This window comes from Hemitrygon akajei, chromosome 31 (assembly GCF_048418815.1).
Source record: "Hemitrygon akajei chromosome 31, sHemAka1.3, whole genome shotgun sequence".
Classification (NCBI taxonomy): Eukaryota; Metazoa; Chordata; class Chondrichthyes; order Myliobatiformes; family Dasyatidae; genus Hemitrygon; species Hemitrygon akajei.
In genome coordinates this window covers 31,507,734-31,521,544 of record NC_133154.1, presented here as the reverse complement: position 1 = coordinate 31,521,544, position 13,811 = coordinate 31,507,734, and the positions used below count along the sequence as shown (strand labels likewise).

The window sequence follows — 13,811 nt, the reverse complement described above, 5'->3', positions numbered from 1 at the left end:
GCATCTGTAGAAGGTTGTGAGTATTGATATGCGTGGAACAGCTTTCTTCATCCTCAGCACAAAGTAGAGGCATTGGTGAGCTTTCCTGACTATGGAGGATGTGTTCTTGGACCAGAGAGGTTGTCTCTGAGGTGCACCCCAAGGAGTTTGAAACTGTTCACCATTTTCACTGCTGTGCCACCGATGTAAAGAGCGGGATGAGCAATTGGATCAGCAAATTTACAGATGACACCAGGATTGGGAATAAGGTGGACAGCAAGGAGGACTATCAAAGCCTGCATCATGATCTGGACCAGCTGATGAAATGGGCTGAAAAATAGTAGATGGAATTTAATGCAGGCAAGTGTGAGGTGTTGCACTTTGGTAGGACCAACCAGATAAACAGTAGGGCACTGAGGAGTGCAGTAGAACAGAGGGATCTGGGAATACAGATTGAAATTTGCGTCACAGGTAGATATGGTCATAGAGAAAGCTTTAGGCACATCAGCCTTCACAAATCAATGTATGAAGTACAGGAGTTGGGATGCTATGTTGAATTTGTATAAATTGTTGGTGAAGCCTAATTTAGAGAATTGTGTCCAGTTTTGATCCTCGACCTGCAATAAGGTTGAAAGACTGCTGAGAAAATTTACAAGGATGTTGCCAGGACTTGAGAACCTGAGTTATAGGGACAGGTTGAATAGGTTAGGACTTTATTCCCTAGAACGTTGAAGATTGAGGACAGATTGAGTAGATGGGCCAAAGGGCCTGTTTCTGTGCCATAGTGTTCTATGACCCTCTGGAGAACATGGGGCCTCTCAAGGATGAACAAGAGAATTTCTACCTGAAGCCAGACGATGTAGGTGAGATCATAAGAGAGTACTTTGTATTGGTCTTTACCAAGGAGATAGACACAGAGGGAGTGAGAGCAATTTGGAGAGCGTGAATAGTTTAAAGCATATATGTCAAACTCAAGGCCCGCGGGCCAAATCCGGCCCGCGGTGGAATTATCTTTGGCCCGCGAGATAATATCTAATTACTATTAAAGCTGGCCCCAGTAATTGAAGCGCCTATGGCGTATGATATGGCTAATGCTGAGTTTATTCAGGTACCAGGTTTTCAGGGTTTTTAGTGTTTATTCGGCAGTCTTGCTTGGCAGTCTTCTTCATAAGAAACGGAATTTGTAAAGTGAAACACTTTGTAGTTATAGCAGAGACTGAGACACATGAGAGCAGGCTGAAAAAACGGAGGCAACGAAAGCTGCGTTCGCACGCGTCCGACTGATCCGGCCCGCATGAAGCTGCATTTTGCTCAATCCGGCCCGTGACCTAAAATGAGCTTGACACCCCTGGTCTAAAGAATGTTGAGATCAAGTAGGTGGTGTTTGGTCTTTATCTCCAGGACAGAGTTTTCAAAAACTAGACTGCACAGTTTCAAGTTAAAAGGAGATGTGCAAGGCAAGTTTTTGTTTTTGTTTTATTTGGTGAGTACCAGACACGGTAGTGGATGTAGACACGATAGTGGCATTTGTGAGGCACACAGACAGGAACATGAACCACAAAGGTGGTTTCAGTTCAATTTTCTATCATGGTTGACGATGACGTGATGAGCCAAAGAGCCAGTTTCTCTTCTGTTCTATATTATATTGTGACAAACGTGTTTGACCTAACAGTTATTGCAGGGACATGGTTGTAGGCTGACCAGGACTGGGAAATCAGGATTCCAGCATATTTAATGTTCCACACAAATCAGCAAAAGGGAAAGAACAGGGTAGTCTTGTTCATCATGGGGTGGTGACAGGTGATGTACATGGAGGGAAAATGGACAGCAGGGGAAAGGCAACATGGATGGGAATGGCCTCTACACTCTCAGGTGTTGCCTCTTCTTGGGACAAAGCATGAAAGAGGAAATTATCAAAGGGCGTTAAGAAGGGAACAGTGGCTATCATAGGTAAATTTAATCTCTATAGTGATAAAACTAATCAAACTGGCAAGGTACAGTGGAAAAGAAATTAGTGGAGTGGTCAGGGACTATTTCTTACAGAACCTAACCAGGGACAGGTCACTCTGGATGATCTGTGTAGTGAGGCTGGATCAATAAGAAATCTTGTGGTGAAGGATTCTCAAGGAAGATGAGATCACAACATGGGACAATTCCAGACACAGTTTGAGGACGAACACCCGGGCAATTACACAGGTGTGAGGGTGAAGTTGTCTGGGGTGGACGGGGTAAATTGGCCCAGGGACAGGTCAGTGGATGGGCAGTGGCAGATGTTTAAAAGCTGGTTCATAACGCTCAGCAGACATTGATCCTGATCAGTGTTATGATACCAGCCCCCTCCTTTGTGAGAATTGCAAGAGCCCTAGAAAAGGGGGGTCAATGACCCAAAAGAGAGAGAGAGAGACAGGCTGAATGGACACAGGAAATGGAAAGACATTCCACTGGGACAAAAGCTGGTGACTGTGGCATTGTTCTCAGGAGACACCTGGGAACTGCAGACGTGCCAACTCGCAGGGACATTGTAAAGCCCTCGGGCAAAGTGGGCTGGTTGAGAGAGAGAGGTTGCATCACCTGCAACCTGATTGACACCTGAGATCCCGTGAGGCAGTATAAAGAAGGGTCTGAAAGAGGACGACCCTCAGACGCACCAAGGAGACACCAAGAAGCACGATAACGCTTCCCGTGGGAACGGGAAGCCATTTTGAAATAAGCCACGTGCGTTAAATTCCGAATGCGGGGTTTGTGGCTGGAACCAACGGAAGATCGCTTTTAACTAACAACGGGGAAGATCGCTCCCCTGATTCCACGGATGTAAACGGCAAGTTTTTCCGTTTTATCTCTCTCTCTCTCCAACACGTGAAACCAAAAGAGAAAAGCCTGCAGACTTCAGAGTGACTCTTTATATTTCCAATGGGACTCAGTATTATATACCCTAGACAACGAAAGAGCTTATTTCTGATTGATTATGGTTACACCGGTGTTTTAGATTGAGTTTTGACGATTTGAATGTTTGTATTAACCATACGTTTGTGCCCTTATTGAATAAAACGTTTGAAAATAGTAGCATCCGACTCAGCTGATCCATCTATCTTTGCTGGTAAGTTACCTGGTTACGGGGTTTTCGTAACATCAGAAAGAGGAATCCAAGAGAAAGAAGAACGATCTGTAGTCAACAAATGAGGTCAAGGAAAATATTAAACTAAAGCCTGGAGCACAGAAAGTGGCAAGGGCTAGAGGTAGACCAGTGGATCGGTAATATGTTAGGAGCCAGTGGTGAGAGACTCGAAAGCTGAAACGAACAGAGTAATCTCAGTAAGTTAAACTCAATACTGTGAACAATACCAGGGTGGCAGGCAGGAAGAGAAGCGGATGCCCACTGTGGAGTCAAAACCACAGTAAGTACTGACCAACTCCACATCTGACTTGTCCTGTCCTGTCCCACACTGGACCAGACTGTTGCCGAGACAACACCAATGAAGGCAGGGCCCTCTGTGACATTGTGGCTGCAGCCTGAGAGGAGGGGAAGAGGGAGCTGTCAATCAAATTGTCAAAGTCAAATTAACTTTATTATCCATCTATGTATATGTCACATATACTACCTTGACATACATTTTCTCACAGGCATTTACAAGAAAATAAATACAATAAAATTTATGAAAACCATAAATAGCAAAGACTGAAAAACAACGAATGGTCAAGCGGAGACGATTCATGCAAGTAGTATAAAAATTATTGAGAATATGAGTTGTAGAGCACTTGAAAGTGGGACTGTAGATTATGGAATCAGTTCAGTGAAGTTATCTATGCTGTTTGACTGGAGAAGGGTAATAAGAGAACCTGGTGGTGTGGGACCTAAGGCTCCTGTACCTCCTTCTCGATGGCAGCAGTGAGAGAAGAGCATGGTGTGGAAGATGGATGTCCTTGATGATGGATGCTGCTTCCATGTGGCAGCGTTCCTTGTAAATGTACTCAATGGAGGGGAAAGCTTTGCCTGCGATGGACTGGGCTGTATCCACCACTTTTTGTAGACTTCTCCATTCCTGGGCGTTGGTGTTCCTATGTCAGGCCATCAAGCAACCAGCCAGAATACTCTCCACTGTGCATCCACATACAGTATGTACGTCAAAGTTTTAGATGACATGCCAGTTATATGCAAACCTCTAAGCAGAGCCACAGTGGTGCCTTCTTTGTAATGCTCATTCCAGAATGGATCTTCTGAGAGGCCCAACTTGTCCATGCTGACCAAAATCATCTAATCTGGTCCCATTTGCCTGTATTTGGCCCATATCAGTCTAACCATTCACCATCCACATACTGATCTGGGTGTCGTTTTACATTTTGTTATTGTACAAGCCTCAAACAATTCTGATATTTGCCAGATCATTTCTGATACCATCAAAATTGGCCTTTCCCCAATTTAGAATCTCAACCCAAGAGGCAGACCTATCATTTTCCATAATTACCTTGAAATTAATGACATTATGATCTGGCCTCCTTACTTGAGGAAGGACATACTGGCTTTGGAGACAGTGCATAGGAAGTTCACCAGGTTGATTCCAGAGATGAAGGGGTTAGAATATGAGGAGAGATTGAGTTGCCTGGGACTGTACTTGCTGAAATTCAGAAGAATGAGAGGAGATCTTATAGAAACATATAAAATTATGAAAGGAATAGATAAGATAGGGGCAGCAATGTTGTTTCCACTGGTGGGTGAGACTAGAACTAGGGGACATAGCCTCAAGGGAGTAGATTTAAGATGGAGATGAGGAGGAACTGCTTTTCCCAGAGAATGGTGAATCTGTGGAATTCTCTGCCCAATGGAGGCAATCTCAGTAAATGTATTTAAGACAAGGTTGGATAAATTTTTACATATTAGGGGAATTAAGGAATTAAGAAAAGGCGGTAGGTGGAGATGAGTCCAGGGCCAGATCAGCCATGATCCTATTGAATGGCAGAGCAGGCTCGACAGGCCGGATGGCCTATTCCTGCTCCTATTTCTTATTATGATCTCCAGTAGCAAAATGTTCTGCTACACAAACTTCTGTCACCTGCCCTGTCTCATTCCCTAATAGAAGATCTTGTATCACACTCTCTCTAATTGGAACTTCGATGTACTGATTAAGGAAACTTTCCTGATCACATTTGACAAACTCTTTTCCATCAAGCCACTTTACAGTATAGGAGTTCTAGTCAATACAGGGAAAGTTAAAGTCACCTATCACAACCTTATGTTTCTTGCAATAATCTGTGAAGGAGGCCTTTGAAATGTTGGCCTTCATCAGTCAGGACACTGAGGTATAAAGTTGGGTTGTAATGTTGCAGTATACAACATGTTGGTTTGGCCACATTTCAAGATTCAAGATTGTTTTATGTTATTTCCAGTACACAAGTGTAAAGAAAGACAAAATAATTGTTACTCCAGTTCCGATGCAGCACCAAAAAACATAATAATTTAAAGAACAATAGATATAAATACATTAGATAGTACATATACAGAGATTGATTGTATGTCCATAATGTGACATTAGACACAGGAATCACTGTACATAATGTAACTCTGACAGGAAATGATAAGGTAGTGGAGGGGTGGACGTGTTGATCAGCTTGATGGCTTGGGGAGAGTACCGGTAACTGCTTTTGAGTCTGGTGGTCCTGTCATGGATGCATCATGCCCTTCTCCCTGATGGGAGTGGGACATGCAGTCCATGAGCAGGTGGTTGGGTTTCTTCATGATGTTACTGACCTTGTTCTAGCACCTTTCTGTATATATGTCCTTGATGGTGGGTAGGCTGGTGCCAGTGATGTGTTGGGCAGTTTTGACTACCCTCTGTAGAGCCTTCCTGTCTGGCACAGGGCAGCTTCCGTACTAAGCAGTGACACAGCATGTTAGGATGCTCTCAAGTTCAAGTTTGATTGTCATTCAAGCATACATGAATATCCACGAGTACAGCCAAATGAAATAGCATTCCACTGGGGCCAAAGCGCAAAACACAGTACCAACAGTCACATGCGCACAAGGCACATTACAGTACAGCACATATAAGCTATCAGTAAAATACAGTCGCACAAAAAAATAGTTCAAGACCCTCAGTCCATGAATGTTGCAGAGATCTGCAACATTATGGCTTGCCTTCAGCTGAGAGAACACCGCGGACTGCACCAACTGCTGCTTGGAAGCTGTGCCACATGGCCTCCAGATCCAATGCCTCTGTCCTAGACAGCTGTAAACAGGTGACACCTCGGCTAGAGGCCTAGCCCTCACTATGACCGAGGCCATACAGCTCCTCTGCCGTCCGCCAATAAATCAGTGAATTGCACTTGCAGTATTCCACATTAACAATGTCCAACAGGGTCTTGCGACTGATATGATCACTCAATGTAGGACTGCATACCTCTTTTGGGCACTGACTCCTCTGACAGCTCTCTGATGCAGTCAGCAACACAATCTACACCAAGTCCAGCTCCTTAAGTTACTCCACTAATTAGCAACTTGCTGTTGAGGTAGACCTGCAGTACTTTAAGTTCTTAATGTTCAGCAGGGTCTTGTGATAATAAAAAACACCTTTTAAAAGGACAATAACACCTTTGGTTGACCCCATAGAAGCCGCTACAATTGATTACACTACCATATTAACAGAAGGCTCATGGACCACCTCTGGACCCTCTCCAAAGCCAACGCATCCATTCTTAGATCTGGTGCCCCAAACTGCTCACAGTACTCCAAATGAGGTCAAACAGTGCCACCATCTTAACATAGAGAGTTGTGAGCACTGATATACATAGCTCACTTCAGTGTCCTCAGAAACTAGAACCATTGGTGAGCTTTCCTGACTGTGTAGGAATTGTTCTGAGACCACGAGAAGTTGTACGAGATGTGGACTCCCTGGAGCTTGAAACTGCTTGTAGTTTCCACTACTGCCCCACCAATATAAAGAGGGGTGTGAGTGTTGCAAATTCTCCAGAAGTATATAACCACTTTCTGTCTTGTTGACATTGAGGAAGAAGGTATTTGCTTAACATCAGGCCTCAAGCTTTTCCTTCTCTCTGTAGCCTGTCTCATTATTGGTGGCAATGAACTGCATCACTGTTGTGTCATCAGCAATCTTGACAATGTGATTTCTCAGGTGTTTGACCATGCTGTATGTGTAAGCAAAGTGTATAGCAATGGACTCAGTACACTGCCCTGGGGGGCACCTGTATTGAGTTGAAGATGATGGGGAGTGAGGAGCAGCTGTGCCCCCTAAGTAACTGAGGTCTATTGTTAGGAAGTCCAACACCCAAGAGTCCAAGATTGCAGACTGTTGCAAAAAACATAAGGTTGTTATAGTAGGTGATTTTAACTTTTCACATATTGACTGGGACCCCTATACTGTAAAAGGACTAAATGGGATAAGGTTTCATTCCTCAGTACATAGAAGTCTCAAAGAGAGAGCGTGTAATACTAGATCTGCTGTTAGGAATGAGTCAGAGCATGTGACCACAGTTTGTGTAAGGGAATACTTTGTATCTGGTGACAACAATGCCATTGTTTTCAAAGTAAATATGCAAAAAGATAGGACTGGTCCATGGGTTGAGGTTATAAATTGGACAAAGGACAATTTTGATGGTATCAGAAATAATCTGACAATTGTGGATTGGGAAAGGCAAAAGGTGTACTTGATAAGTGAGGGGCCTTCAAAAATGAAATTTTGAGAGTACAAAGCTTGCATCTGCCTGTCAGAATAAAACATAAAGATAACAGGTTTAGGGAACCTTTGTTTTCAAGAGATATTGAGGCTAGTTAAGAGAAAAAAAGGAGGTACATAGCAGGTATAGGCAGGTGGGAACAAATGAGGTGCTTATGGAATATAAGAAATGTAAGAGAACACTTAAAGAAATCAGGAGGGCTAGAAGAAGGCAGGAAGCTGCTCTAATACAAGGTGAAGGAAAGCTGAAGGGATTCCACAGATATTTTGAAAGCAATAGGACTGCAGGGCACAGAATTGGTCCTCTGGAAGATCAACGTGTTAATCCATGTGTGGAGCTAAAACAAATTGAGGATATCTTAAATTTTTAAAAAAAATCTATACCTATGTAGGAGACAGACACTGAGTGGACCCTGTACAGATTACAGAGGAGGAGGTATTTGCTATCCTGAGGGAAATCAGGGTGGATAAATTCCCAAAGTCTGACAAGGTGTTCCCGCGATCCTATGGGAGGTAAATGCAGAAATTGCCACCAACCTGGCAGAGATATATAAATCATCCTAAGTACCCGAGGATTGAAGGATAGGCAATGTTGACCTGCTGCTTAAAAGAAGCTCGAAACCTAAACCAAAAAATTATAAGCCAGTGAGTCTGACATCAGTTGTGAGAAAGGTATTAGAAGTTATTCTAAGGGTCTAGATATTTGGGCAGACATGGACTGATTAAGGATAGTCATCATGGCTCAGTAAGTGGTAGATCATATCTATGCAATGTTATGGAGTTTTTTGATGAAGTTACCAGGAAAATGAATAAAGGCAAAGCAGTGGATGTTGTCTACATGGACTTTAGCAAGGCATTTGACAAGGTGTCACATAGGAGGTTGGTCAAGAAGGTTCAGTCGCTCCGCATTCAAGATGAGGTAATAAATTGGATTAGACATCAGCTATGTGGGAGAAGCTAGATAGTGGTAGTACATGGTTGACTCTCTGATTGGAGGTCTGAGGTGAGTGGACTGTTGCAGGGATCAATGCTGTTTGTTGTTGTTTGCCATCTATATCAACGATCTGGATAATAATAGTTAACTGGATCAGCAAATTTGTGGATTACGCCAAGATTGGGGATGCAGTGGACAGCAAGAAGGGCTATCATGGCTTGCAGAGGGACCTGCATCAGCTGGAAAAATGGCAGATGGAATTTAATGCAGACAAGTGCGAGGCTTTGCACTTGGGTAGGACCAAAAAGAACAGGTCTTACACAGTGAACAGTAGGGCACTGAGGAGTGCGGTAGAACTAAGGGATCTGGGAATACAGGCCCATAATTCATTGAAAGTGGCATCACAAGCATTGGCCTTCATATATTAATATACTGAGTGCAGGAGATGGGATGTTATGTTGAAGTTGTATAAGATGTTGGTGAGACCTAATTTGGAATTTTGCGTACAGTTTTGGTCACCTACCTACAGGAAAAATGTAAATAAGGTTTGAAAGAGTACAGAAAAAATTGGATATTAGAAAAAAGGATATTGCTGGGTCTGGAGGACCTGAGTTATAAGGAAGGATTGAATAAGTTAGGACTTTATTCATCATAGCATAGAAGATTGAGAGGAGATTTGATAGAGATATCCAAAATTATGAGGGGTATAGACAGGGAAGATCTGTACCAGCAAGGCAGCTGGACCGGATGGAGTTTCCCCACGATTACTGAGGGCCTGTGCGACTGAGCTGGGAGAACCACTACAGCGCATCTTCAACATGAGCCTGGAGCAGAGAAGAGTACCCAGACAGTGGAAAACATCCTGTATTGTCCCGGTACCGAAGAAACCACAACCAAAGGAGTTGAATGACTTCAGACCTGTTGCCTTGACGTCGCACGTGATGAAGACCATGGAGCGGCTGATAATACAGAATCTGAGGCCACAAACCAGGCACGCCCAGGATCCTCTTCAGTTTGCGTATAAGGAGAAGGTGGGAGTGGAGGATGCTATCACGTATTTGCTGCACAAATCACTCTCTCACCTAGATGGGGTCAGTTGTGCTGTGAGGATTACATTCTTTGACTTCTCTAGTGCCTTTAACACCATCCAGCCCAAGATCTTAAGGCACAAACTAACGGAGATGGGAGTAGACTCTCACATGGTGGATTGGATAGTGGACTACTTGACAGATAGACCTCAGTATGTGCGGTTGGGAGACTGTAGGTCTGACACGGTGGTCAGCAGCACAGGAGCGCTGCAGGGAACCGTACTCTCTCCAGTCCTGTTCACCCTGTACACATCAGACTTCCAATATAACTCGGAGTCCTGCCATGTGCAGAAGTTCGCTGATGACACGGCCATAGTGGGGTGTGTCAGGAATGGACAGGAGGAGTATAGGAAACTGATACAGGACTTTGTAATATGGTGCAACTCAAACTACCTGCGTCTCAATATCACCAAGACCAAGGAGATGGTGGTGGACTTTAGGAGATCTAGGCCTCATATGGAGCCAGAGATCATTAATGGAGTATGTGTGGAGCAGGTTAAGACCTACAAGTATCTGGGAGTACAGTTAGATGAGAAGCTAGACTGGACTGCCAACACAGATGCCTTGTGCAGGAAGGCACAGAGTCGACTGTACTTCCTTAGAAGGTTGGCGTCATTCAATGTCTGTAGTGAGATGCTGAAGATGTTCTATAGGTCAGTTGTGGAGAGCGCCCTCTTCTTTGTGGTGGCACGTTGGGGAGGAAGCATTAAGAAGAGGGATGCCTCACGTCTTAATAAGCTGGTAAGGAAGGCGGGCTCTGTCGTGGGCAAAGTACTGGAGAGTTTAACATCGGTAGCTGAGCGAAGGGCGCTGAGTAGGCTACGGTCAATTATGGAAAACTCTGAACATCCTCTACATAGCACCATCCAGAGACAGAGAAGCAGTTTCAGCGACAGGTTACTATCGATGCAATGCTCCTCAGACAGGATGAAGAGGTCAATACTCCCCAATGCCATTAGGCTTTACAATTCTACCGCCAGGACTTAAGAACTTTTTAAAAGCTATTATTAATGCTTTTTGAGATGGTGATTTAGATGCATATCATATTTTTTACTGAGTTAAGTATTGTATGTAATTAGTTTTGCTACAACAAGTGTATGGGACATTGGAAAAAAAGTTGAATTTCCCCATGGGGATGAATAAAGTATCTATCTATCTATCTATTTATCTAAATGCAAGCAGGCTTTTTCCACTGAGATTTGGTGGTGCTATAACCAGGGGTCACGGGTTAAGAGTGAAAGGTGATAAGTTTACGGGGAACATGAGGGAAAACTTCTTCACTCAAGAGGGTTGTGAGAGTGTGGAATCAGCTGCCAACACAAGTGGTGCATGCGAGCTTGATTTCAACATTTAAGAGAAGTTTGAATAGGCACATGGATGGTAGGCTATAGAGGGCTACGGTCGCAGTGCAACTCAATGGGAATAAGCAGTTTCATTGCTTTCAACATAGACTAGATAGGTCAAAGGATCTGTTTCTCCACTGTATTTCTCTGTGACTCTTGATGACAATGACTCAGTTGCATAATGGTTCTACAAGGGCTGTGTACAATAGCACTGAATGATGAACTGAAATCCAGAATTAGTTTAGGAGGATGATGGCACCTAACAGCAACTCCTTTGCTTGCATTTTTGGAAACAGCTCTATTTCTATCTTTGATATCTTTTTCCCCCTTTCAAGGTTTTTTTGAAGACCCTGACTTGGAATTACATGCTGACTGTGGTTCTTTGCGGAAGTACCTCACAGTCAGCTGCATTTCGATACACCAAGGAAGACGAGTGCACCTTCAGCGTGCTGAATTTTCGTGGCTCTGGAAGCAAGCAGATTCAAGGCTGGTACCGCTGCCTGATGTGTAGTGGGAGACTTAAGATCGTAAGCAGCGAACTGGCTGCTGTCTGTGTACCCAGAGACCCGAATTCTTTGGGCACAGAGATCGGAAGAAGTGACATAACACTTTTAACATCATAAATCAGATATTTGCTTTGTCACGTCTCTCCTCTCACTCTTTTTCCCTTATTAGGGAGAGAGAGCCTGTGGTATTTTGAATACCGGGTGAACAAGTAGTCTTTGGGGTACTGCAATGCTGTGTCTTTATTGATGTTCTGTTGCATGCTTGAGTGCTAGGTGGGGGGTGCTGATGCTTTTTTTGACGGTGGGGAGGGGGGGTTTCATTGCTTTGCTGCTACTTATGCATCGGAAGGTGGAGCTTTGGGGTTCTAACATTTAACTGTCATTTATTTTTGGGGCACCCCTCTGTTTTCGTAGATGTTTGCAAAGAAGAAAAATTTCAGGATATATATTGTATACGTTTCTCTGACATTAAGTGTACCTATTGAAGAAACAGCATTCTGACATTAGTATTGTTGTTTCTTAGATGGAATATAGTATATGGAGTATCGTGTCAGTTTTGGTCACCCTGCTGTAGGACGGGCACCATTAAACTGGAAAGAGATTAGAGATTATGAAGACATTGAAAACTCTCTGAGATTCAGGAGGATCCATGAGGATCCTCTTACCCTTACCTACCACCCCATTTCCCTTGCAAACAACATATCATCCGCCGCAACTTCTGCCACCTCCAAAGGGATCCAACCACTGAATATATCTTTACTTTCCTCCCCCATCCCTATGCATTCTGCAAGGATCATCCCCTCTGCCATTCCCTTGTCCATTCGTTCCTCCTCACTAATCTCCCTCCAGGCACTTAGCCCTGCAAGCAGCCTTAGTGTTAAACCTGCCCATTCACCTCCATTGAGGGCCCCTAACAGTCCTTCCAGGTGAGGCAACATTTCACCTGTGAATCTGCTGGGGTCATCTATATTGTGTCCGGTGCTCCCAATGCAGCCTCATCTACATTGGTGAGACCCATCGTAAAATGGGAGACCGCTTCATCAAGCCACAAGTGAAACTTCCCAGTAGCCAAAACATTTTAATTGATTCCCATTCTATCATGTTGGTTTATGGTCTCCTCTTTTGTCCAGTTGAGGCCACCCTTGGGGTGGAGGAGCAACACCTCATATTCCATTTGGAAAGCCTCCAACCTGATGGCATGAATATCGATTTCTCCTTCCAGTAAAAATATTTATCCCTCCCCCTCCCCTACCTCTAATCCCCACTCTGGCCTTTTACCGCTTCTCTCCTATCACGTTCCTCTGGGTCCCCTCCTCCTCTTCCTTCTACAGCCCTCTCTCCTTTCCTATCAGGAGCCACCTTCTCCATCCCTTTACCTTTCCCACCCACCTGGTTTACCCATCACCTTCCAGCAAACCTCCTTCCCCTACTCCCACTTTTTTATTCGGGCATCTTCCTGCTTCCTTTTCAGATCTGAAGGGCTTTGGCTCAAAATGCCAACTGCTTACTCATTTCTATAGATGTCTGAGCCGATGAGTTTCCAGCATTTTGTGTGTGTTGCTTTTGAGGATGTTGACATGTCCTGAAGGAGTCATTTACAGAGATAGGCTCAGCAGGTTTGACAATTTTCCTGGGAGTGTTAGAGAATGCTTGGTGACATTATAGAGATGTATAATGAGGGGCTGAGATAGGGTTAAGGAGCACAGCCTTTATGCCAGGGTAGGGAAACCAAGAACTGGAGGGCATTGGTTTAAGATGAAAGGGGAGAGATTTAATAGAAACCTGAAAGGCAACTTTTCCACCCAGAGGGTGGTCAGTGTATGGAATGATCTGCCAGTGGAATTGGTCAAGACAGAGTAGATGGAAAGGAAAGTTTTTGAAGGATATGGGCCAAATGCTGGGAAATGGGACAAGCTGATGGAAACCTTAGTCAGTGTAGACCATTTGAGCTGAAGAGCTTGTTTTCCTGCAGTGTGAGTTTGACTTTAAAACACGTGGACCCCATTTAATGACATTACAGTTTTCTAAATGATTTCATAGATTAGATTCCACATTTTGCCAACAACAGAGGGAAGTTAACAGTACTACAGTTAACACACACAAAATGCTGGTGGAACACAGCAGGTCAGGCAGCATCTATAGGGAGAAGTGCTGTCGACGTTTCAGGCCAAGACCCTTCATCAGGACTAACTGAAAGGAAAGATAGTAAGAGTACAGTTACCTGCTTTTTGCCCTCCACCCTTCTTCAACAATGGAGTCATATTTGAGGTTTTTCA

General features: G+C 44.0%; 1 protein-coding gene across 1 annotated transcript in view; it reads right to left on the bottom strand.

Moving 5' to 3' along the window:
• LOC140719110 (histone H2B-like) overlaps window positions 1-13,811 on the bottom strand; it is a 27,229-nt gene extending 13,418 nt beyond the window's left edge. The window contains exon 1 of the mRNA XM_073033493.1: window positions 13,757-13,811. Coding sequence (XP_072889594.1) covers window positions 13,757-13,796 — 40 coding nt within the window. The 5' untranslated portion in view covers window positions 13,797-13,811. The remainder of the gene's footprint in view (window positions 1-13,756) is intronic.